This window comes from Aplysia californica, unplaced genomic scaffold, assembly GCF_000002075.1.
Source record: "Aplysia californica isolate F4 #8 unplaced genomic scaffold, AplCal3.0 scaffold00427, whole genome shotgun sequence".
Lineage (NCBI taxonomy): Eukaryota > Metazoa > Mollusca > Gastropoda > Aplysiida > Aplysiidae > Aplysia > Aplysia californica.
The window spans coordinates 605,761-614,167 of NW_004797697.1; the positions used below are offsets into that span (position 1 = coordinate 605,761).

Here is an 8,407-nt window from a genome sequence, read left to right on the forward strand (position 1 = left end):
AATGGCTTGTACTTGAGCGCGTGTTCCGAAACATGAGACTAACTAGTGTATCGGTGGCCAGCAACATTCACGAGCTACCTTTGGCATCGTGAGAGAGGCATCATGGGAGTGGCATTATGAGAGCAGCATCATGACCAAAACAAGATGTGCGGTATACGTACGACGGAAAATACAACAACAAACACGACTCCCTCACAATGATGATCCAGTGCATAAAAATATAATATATTTTATATACATATACATTTATGTATGGAGAGGAAAAAATTGTCTTTATATAAAAATTGACAGCAAAATAACGAAAACAATAGGAGGTGTAAAAATGACTTGAATGTCTAAACAGAGCATTTCCATTCATCATTTCACCCACATACACCTAGCACACATATTTAAAAAACATACCAAAAACTTTTAGAAACCTTTTCACTCACTTAAGCTCCCCTCTATATGTGACACTTCGACAATACTGTACTTAAATAGGATGCCACGGAAAATGCTCAGAAAACTAAAAATCAGAAATGATTTTGCATTGAAGGACAACCACCGACTGTAATTAATGCCTGATGATAAAAAAATTGTTGCTTTTAAGCACAAGGGGGCTATCCCGAAAAAAAGCTGTTTTGAGAAAATCGAAGTTAAAGTTTTTGCCCCTTGTTCAGTTTCGGTAAAAGACAAGGAGAGTTTTGTCTATAACCAAACAAACATACACAGCAATGAAACCAAACTTCTCCTATAGGTTGAGCAATAACCACTTTTGGAGTTCTGAAACCTCCGAAATCTGGGATAGCCTGCTTGTCCTTAAAAGCCACCACATATACCCCTTGTTTGCAAGCCCCAAAATTGCATTCTGTTTTTCACCCCCCAGTTGACAGCTAAGAACAGATCATTGCTGTCTGTGGTAAGGATAGGAGGAGGAAGATCCAACAATTTTGCCAGCTTCCACGACGAGGTACCGTACAAAGCTAAAAATAACTCCTTTCATGACGAGCCAGGTATATAATACACCATAAGGCAATGAAAGGTGTAAAGAGATGGTCAGAGACGACCTTGCCACTCGCATTCTTCAACCAAGTGTTGTTGTTTGGCTTTTTTGGGGGGGGTTCGGGTTTTTTTTAAATCTTTCAGAGAGCTTGTCACCCGCAAACAAAAGAATGCTTAAGTCTTGAGTTAAGTGAAAAATGAACAGAGAAGTACAATAACAACAACAATAATAACAACAACAACAGCAACAACAATAACATGCAAAATCTTTCCATATCACATAGAAATAGGCCCTTAAAAATGTCATCTTTTTCATAATATATAATATAAAAGTTCAATTATGTCAGATCCACTAAAAAAAATTGACACATTCTTTGAGAGACTTCACGTATACACACACACACACACACACACACACACACACACACACACACACACACACATACACACACTTGTCTAAGATATAATAAATAGTCTTGGTCTAAAAGTATCTTATTGTGACATTCTGCAGTCCCCAGAAAGCCGACAGACGGGAACTGGCATCTTCCTGGGAGTTGCCACAAACACCCAGCGGCAACGTTAAGAGATTATATCCACGTGACAAAACTACCGACACTTCACCGCTTGTGCAAAAACCCCACTCCTTAACTCATTCAGTGTTACGCACGAGAATACTTGCAAAAGCCTGGGCCCCGCCCACAAACTAGCGACGAGTATTCTCGCATTCTGCCTCGCTATCTTTATAAAAAGAATTACTCTATCTAATCCATACCAAGTTATTTGACTAATCGTGATGCATTATGGGAAAAGTCAAGGAGACTTTTTTTCCTGCTCAAACAGTCATTGGGCCCGCCCTAAAAAAAAAAAAACACGTTTGTTTTCCGGCAACAAGTCGGGCGATCATCCCAACCCGACCCGACCCAACCCAATCCGCAATGGGCACGCCATAATTGTTTTTACTGAGGGCAAAACATCATATGAATGTATGGCTTTGTTTTTTACGGACTTCTTGTATGAAACATGGCATTTTGCGAGCACAAATCTAGAACAAAACGCCTCAGCACGCTCTCCAGTAAAACGGACACATTTTCCCTAAGAGTTTTATCTCAGCTAAAGAACATACGTGAGGCCTTCTGACAAAACGAGTTACTTCTCAGACTTTAGCCCTATGGGCATATGCACGTCCGATTTATTGGTTGAGTTTGTACAATGTACTTGTATGAAATTATAAAAGAAATGTCGACCCCTGTGTTGATTTTTGTCCCATATCTCCATTCGAGGACAGCGAGAAGTAACTCATTTTGTCAGCATGCTTCACATATTTATTGCTTAGTGTAAAACTCCGCCCTACGTCATTTTAACCCTTTTTGAGCCATTCTGGACTAAACCAGCCTTCCCATCATGTTGTCAGACCCAGCTTTTACCACTGTGGAGCCATACAGGCTTAGAAATAAGAATATTCCACTCTTAATTTAGATGCTGAACTCCTAGGTGTTCGTATGTAAAATTTCATTGAAATACGTCCCTTAGATCAAAAGAAAAAGCAATTTCTTTGCTACACCCCCTGAACCTCTGATGAAAAAAACGCAACGATAATTCAGTTCTCGGAGACCATCAGATTGGCCGCCATTTTGGTTCTGCTGTGCTAACCTACTGACCTATTTATGGTGCTAAGAGGGTTAAAAACTGACGTTTGACCACCGACGTTTGATCAAGTCTTACACTGAGCGGTCAATTTATTATAACTTATACACAGTCTGGCAGATCCACAAATTCCCACAGCGCTACAGGACAAGACACTAAATAATCTCATAGAGCAGAACACTAATCCTCTAGTCACGTAAAAAGTTCATGAAGTCGTCCTTGTTCTCGTGGGTGGTCCTGGTGGGGCGGCCAAGGTTGGAACGCGAGCCACGCTTCACCTTCAGCTCCAGGAAGATGGGACCTTTGGCCTTGTGCAGGTAGCGCACCGCCTCCTCTATCTGCTCCTCCGTCGAGGCCACCAGAGTCTGGGGACAGAGGGAAGAGTGGAAAAAATGTTTAGTTTTGGTAAGTGTTTTACGGCACTTGCAACACAATAAGGTTATATAAATGCCGAATATTAGAGGTGTTACAATGGAGTAACAAACACAAAAAAGAAGGAGGAGAGATAAGGACGATAGATGTTTGATAGGAAAGAAGTAGCAAACCACACCAGAGCACCTGCCAACCACCCACAAACCTCATTACAAAGATACTACATCACTTTCTAGAAAGCGTGCCTCTTTTTCTGAAATACTTCTGTATTGGCTGGGACTGGGGTTAGCGAGTGCACAAAAATGGCTGAGGCTGGAAAGGTTAAGTTTCCTAAAAGAAAACCAGCGACTGACCTCCCTGTATCCGCAGCCCTGGGCAATCTGCGACAGGTTGAAGTCCTCGTGCTTCCCCGCCTCGGTGGGCTGTCCGCCGACAGAATCGTGGGAGCCGTTGTTGAAGACGATGTGCTTGAGGTTCTCGGGGCCCTGCTGGCCCACGGTGGCCAGGGAACCCATGTGCATGAGCACGGCACCGTCGCCATCCAGACAGAACACCTGGCCGGAGGAAGAGGAACAGTCGCAATGTGTGAGCTTATTAACGACACAAACTGCATCATCATCATCGTCGTCATCACCATCATCATCATCATCATCATCACCCACTAAACAATTCCCCGTTTCCTCGTTGTGTTTTTCTTGTTTCTTTTTTCTTGAAACATAACAATTTGCACCATGTCAATACATTTTTACGTAACCTACAAATATCGACACCAAAATCAGGACACGGTACAAAATAAAAAACTTTTAAAAAACTACCCAAACAGTGTACCCGTTGTTGAAAGTCACAATACCAAGGTACATAAACCAACTACTCTCGTTTTGTGACACAGCACTGTCACCGTCTAGACAGAATACCTGGAGAGACCAAGAGTGAGGAAAGTCACAATGTGCCAGCTTATTTACGACCCAAACAGTATACCCGATGGAAGTCAAGGCAGTCTCATTTTTTTATACGTGGTGCCCACTACGGCGGCCCGATTCAGTCGCCTGAAACTGAAATCCAACACGTTTGATTTTGAGGCGACCGAGTCGGGCGATCGGCCCATAATGCTCCCTCCCTTCCTCCCCCTCCTCTACCCCCCACCCCCTCACCTGTCTGCCAGGTCTCTGTAGAGCCACACAGATAGCGATGATGGACGCGTGTCCTCTCCCCTCCCTTCTTCCTCCTCCCCATGCCCCCTCCCTTCCTCCCCCCATCTCCCTCTCCCTCCCTCAACCTCCCCCATCCTCCCCACTCACCTGTCTACCAGGTCTCTGTAGCGCCACTCCGAGAGCAATGGTGGACGCGTGTCCTCTCCCCTCCCTTCCTCCCCCCATCTCCCTCTCCCTCCCTCAACCTCCCCCATCCTCCCCACTCACCTGTCTGTCAGGCCTCTGTAGCGCCACTCCGAGAGCGATGGTGGATGCATGTCCCATGGAGCCCACAGTGAGAAAGTCTCGGGCGTGGCCCATCCTCGTGGCAACTCTGGGAGAGAGAAAAAAACAAACACGGGCTGGTCGGTTGAAAATAAATCACATTCTGAGGTGCTGTGGTATAGGGATTCTCAGGGTGAACTACATGAAAGTCTCTTACAGGACAGACACAATAATAGTTTGCCAGGAGGGAAGTGACCCGCGGGGCCTTGAGTTTGACACCTGCGCTCTTCCCCTTCTTTCACGTTTGTATTCAAAGCATTACTTTACACCTTCTTACATTCTGGTACCCAAAGCATTACCTTTGACCTTTTTATGTCCTTATATTCAAAGCATTACCTTTGACCTTTTTATGTCCTTATATTCAAAGCATTACTCTTAGACTTTCCAACATCCTTATATTCAAAGCATTACTCTAGATTTTCTTACATACTTATATTCAAATCATTACTCTAGACCTTATTACACACTTATATTCAAAGCATTACTTTAGACTTTCATACATCCCTATATTCAAAGCATTACTCTAGACTTTCATACATCCTTATAGTCTAAGCATTACTCAAGACCTTCAGAAAACTGCGCTCTACAGAGCTGTTATGCCCACAATCATCACATCAAGCTGACCTACTTATCTCCCCTGACAGCCAAGGCCGAGCTTTGCTTCTAAGTGAGATAAGTGGGTCATCCTGCTGTAAACGGCCGCCTGTATAAGACAACCACCTATACAAACGGACATTCCCCACTCCCCCTTTGCATTCTTTAAAACAGTATATTGATACTGACAGTCATTGGCGCTTTTGTTCTGTCGTAGACATGATACCACGGATCTAAATATACTGTCAAAATTGTCCAAGACGGGCACCCATTGTTGCGGAGAAAAGCGGTTGTCTTATACAAGCGACCACACAAAAGCGCCGATGACTAGAAGACAAACAGTTCTATCTGAACCCGAAAAGCTCTGACGACTAGACGCCAAAGAATTTTACCTGAACTCAAAAAGCTCTCTTGACAACATCCCCGTGGTGCCCACAATGGCGTCCTGTTCCTCCAGACAGTCCACGACCTTGAACAATGCCTCCTCGCGGGTCAGTGGAAATCTGGGTTGGCGGAGGGAAGAGAGGAGGGGGATCAAAGACCGTCTGGTTGTCATGTTGTAACCCAAACTGGCCGACGTAGTGCGACACTTGTCTATGCAACGTTACAAAGGTGCCAATAAAAATCCTTAACTTATGTCAAAACAAATAATGATACGTCCCTCTGAATATGTCCAATAATTTCATAAAAAGAATATGTCTATCTGAATATATCCATAAATTATTTATATATATATATATAGAAAAGTTCATCTGAATATGTCCATATAAAGAATATGTCTCTCTGAATATATCCATACGTTATTTATATAATTATATAAAATGTCCCTCTGAATATGTCCATACAAAGAATATGCCCCTCTAAATATAACTATAAGTTATTTATATATAAAAAGGTCCCTCTGAATATGTCTCTCTGCATATATCCAAACGTTATTTATATATATAGAAATGTTCATCTGAATATGTCCAAACAAAGAATATGTCCCTCTGAATAATTCCAGACATTATATAATAATGTCCATCTGAATATGTTCACACAGTCTATAATTACATCCCTCTGAGGTCTCTAAACCCCACAGACAGACAGACAGACAGACAGACAGACAGACAGACAGACAGACAGACAGACAGACGGTCAGACAGACAGCACAACGGGCGACTCACGTGTTTCCGTTACCATTTGCCAGACTGTACGGCTCAAACGTCTTGGAGCGCACCAGGATGGCAAACGGAGACTTGCGCTCGTTAAAGTGGCTCTCGGCGCTCGCGAAGGGGCGAGAGAGGGGATACAAAGTATGAGCACTTCTAGTCGACAGTTTTTTAGTTTTAGTAGAGGTTTTACGGTGCTCGCAACTGTATAAGGTAATATGAGCGCCAGAAGAGTAGAGCTGTTACAAGAGAGTGACAAACAAAAAAAAAGAAGGAGGGGAGATAAGGATGATAGATGTTTGATAGGAAAGAAGAAGCAAACCACACCAGAGCACCCGCCAACCACCAACCTTCTAGTTGACAATTTTTTTACATTCATATACAGCAGCGATTACATTCAAATTTTTTTTTTAAGCTTTCATAAGAGTTTTACGACACTTGCAACATCGATATAGGTCAATATTTTAAGTGTTGTCTGACGATTAGAGGTGCTGATTGAGAGCTTCATACACAAAAAAAGAAGAAGAGATAAGGATGACAGACCTTTGATAGAAAAGAAGGAGTAAACCACACCAGAGCAGTTTTTAGTTTTAGTAGAGTTTTTACAGCGCTCGCAACAGCATACGGTCATATGAGCACAAAGGGATGGATGTCAACAGAGAAGTCCAAATGGGGGATCAGGCTTACTCTGCTCACCTCTCTAGCTTCAACAGCACAAAGTCTGCTTTGACTATCAAGGCACCCTGGAAATAGCGGGTCACAAGAGAGTAACAAACATAAAAAAGAAGTAGAGGAAAAATGACCATAATACAGATTAGGAAAGAAAAAGCAGCAGCTCCCCACATGCAGTTCAGGCACAGTTATGAGCATGACACTGATGAATCAGCCCATTTATAATTCTACTGTGCATAAGAACATATTAATGTCCCCCCCTTGGGAATGGCCTAAAAACACTTCAGTCAGTAGCACCGCCCGTTGAGGGGTACACCAGAGCACCCGTCAACCACCCACTAAAAGTCTTTCATCAAAGGACTTAGATTCAGACCTTAAGGAGATGGGATACAACTGGACAGAGGTGGAGACTATAGTAGGACAAATCCCTGCCCTTCCTCTCTTGCATTCTAAGAGTTTATTGGTTACTAGCTGGGCCCCTTTTCGATGAAAGGAATGATCGGTGCATTAACATCAACTGAAAGTCATTGGCCTACTATAATTACACTTTACTGAAATGGAGCAATAAGTCTTGAGAGAAAAGTGACACATGTGTTTCCAAGTTGCTAAATATATAATAGATGTATAGATTGATTCTCTATTCCGCTTTCTTGGTTGAACACTTCATAATTTCAAAGGCGTGGAAACAATGCGCACAGCTAGTGAATGGAAATCTCACTTGTCTACCATGGCATCCTATAAAATGGACTTTCCCAAGATTAAATCTAAACGAAATTAATGAAAAACTGCAAATTAAACAACAGTGAATTCAGGCTCCTCAATGAAACTGTGCACCCTGTAAATGATTCTGAACCACCATTAATTTTGTCAAACTCGAAAGTTCAGTGGTTCGGGAGTTTTAGGCAGCAAAAGTGATGGACTTTCACAAATAGAATATATAGATGTTCGAGCGACCGTGACTCACCGCTTTCATCCCACTCTCATCCCTCGGCAGCACTTGGCACGGTATACCCATGCACTCTGCAAAAAAGAGTTTGAGTTTGAGCATAGTGTAAGTAAGCGTTTTACGGCATTTGCAAGAAAATTAGGTCATATAAGTGCTAAAGATTAAGGGTGTCACAGGGGAGTAACAAACACAAAAAAGGAGGAGAGATAAGGAGGATACATGTTTGATAGGAAGAAAGAGCAAACCATACCAGAGCACCAGCCAACCACCCATTCAAAAGAGTTTAAGTTTGAATGTTTCTGTTGTTATCCATCCAGCAAAAGGTGGGCCCTCGTCCTTTTTGTCCAATGCCATGAGTTCGAATAGAAAGAACACAGCAGAGGAAAAATGACTATAGTTAGGATAAGGAAGGAAAAAGCAGCTGTTCCCCCTATGTTGTTCTGGCACAGTATGAGCATGACATTGATAAATCAGCCCATTTACAATTCAACATGTTCATATGTTATTATCCCCCCATTGGGAATGGCCTTAAGACACTTCAGTCTGTAATTTGGGGATTCTCATCGAAAGCC

General features: G+C 42.7%; 1 protein-coding gene across 1 annotated transcript in view; it reads right to left on the bottom strand.

Moving 5' to 3' along the window:
• Positions 1 to 1,093: 1,093 nt before the first annotated feature.
• LOC101862432 (phosphonopyruvate decarboxylase) overlaps positions 1,094 to 8,407 on the bottom strand; it is a 32,768-nt gene continuing 25,454 nt past the window's right edge. The window contains exons 5-10 of the mRNA XM_013086011.2: positions 7,887 to 7,909; positions 6,233 to 6,331; positions 5,459 to 5,569; positions 4,416 to 4,521; positions 3,351 to 3,551; positions 1,094 to 2,990 (exon numbers count right to left, since the gene is read on the bottom strand). Coding sequence (XP_012941465.2) covers positions 2,814 to 2,990; positions 3,351 to 3,551; positions 4,416 to 4,521; positions 5,459 to 5,569; positions 6,233 to 6,331; positions 7,887 to 7,909 — 717 coding nt within the window. The 3' untranslated portion in view covers positions 1,094 to 2,813. The remainder of the gene's footprint in view (positions 2,991 to 3,350; positions 3,552 to 4,415; positions 4,522 to 5,458; positions 5,570 to 6,232; positions 6,332 to 7,886; positions 7,910 to 8,407) is intronic.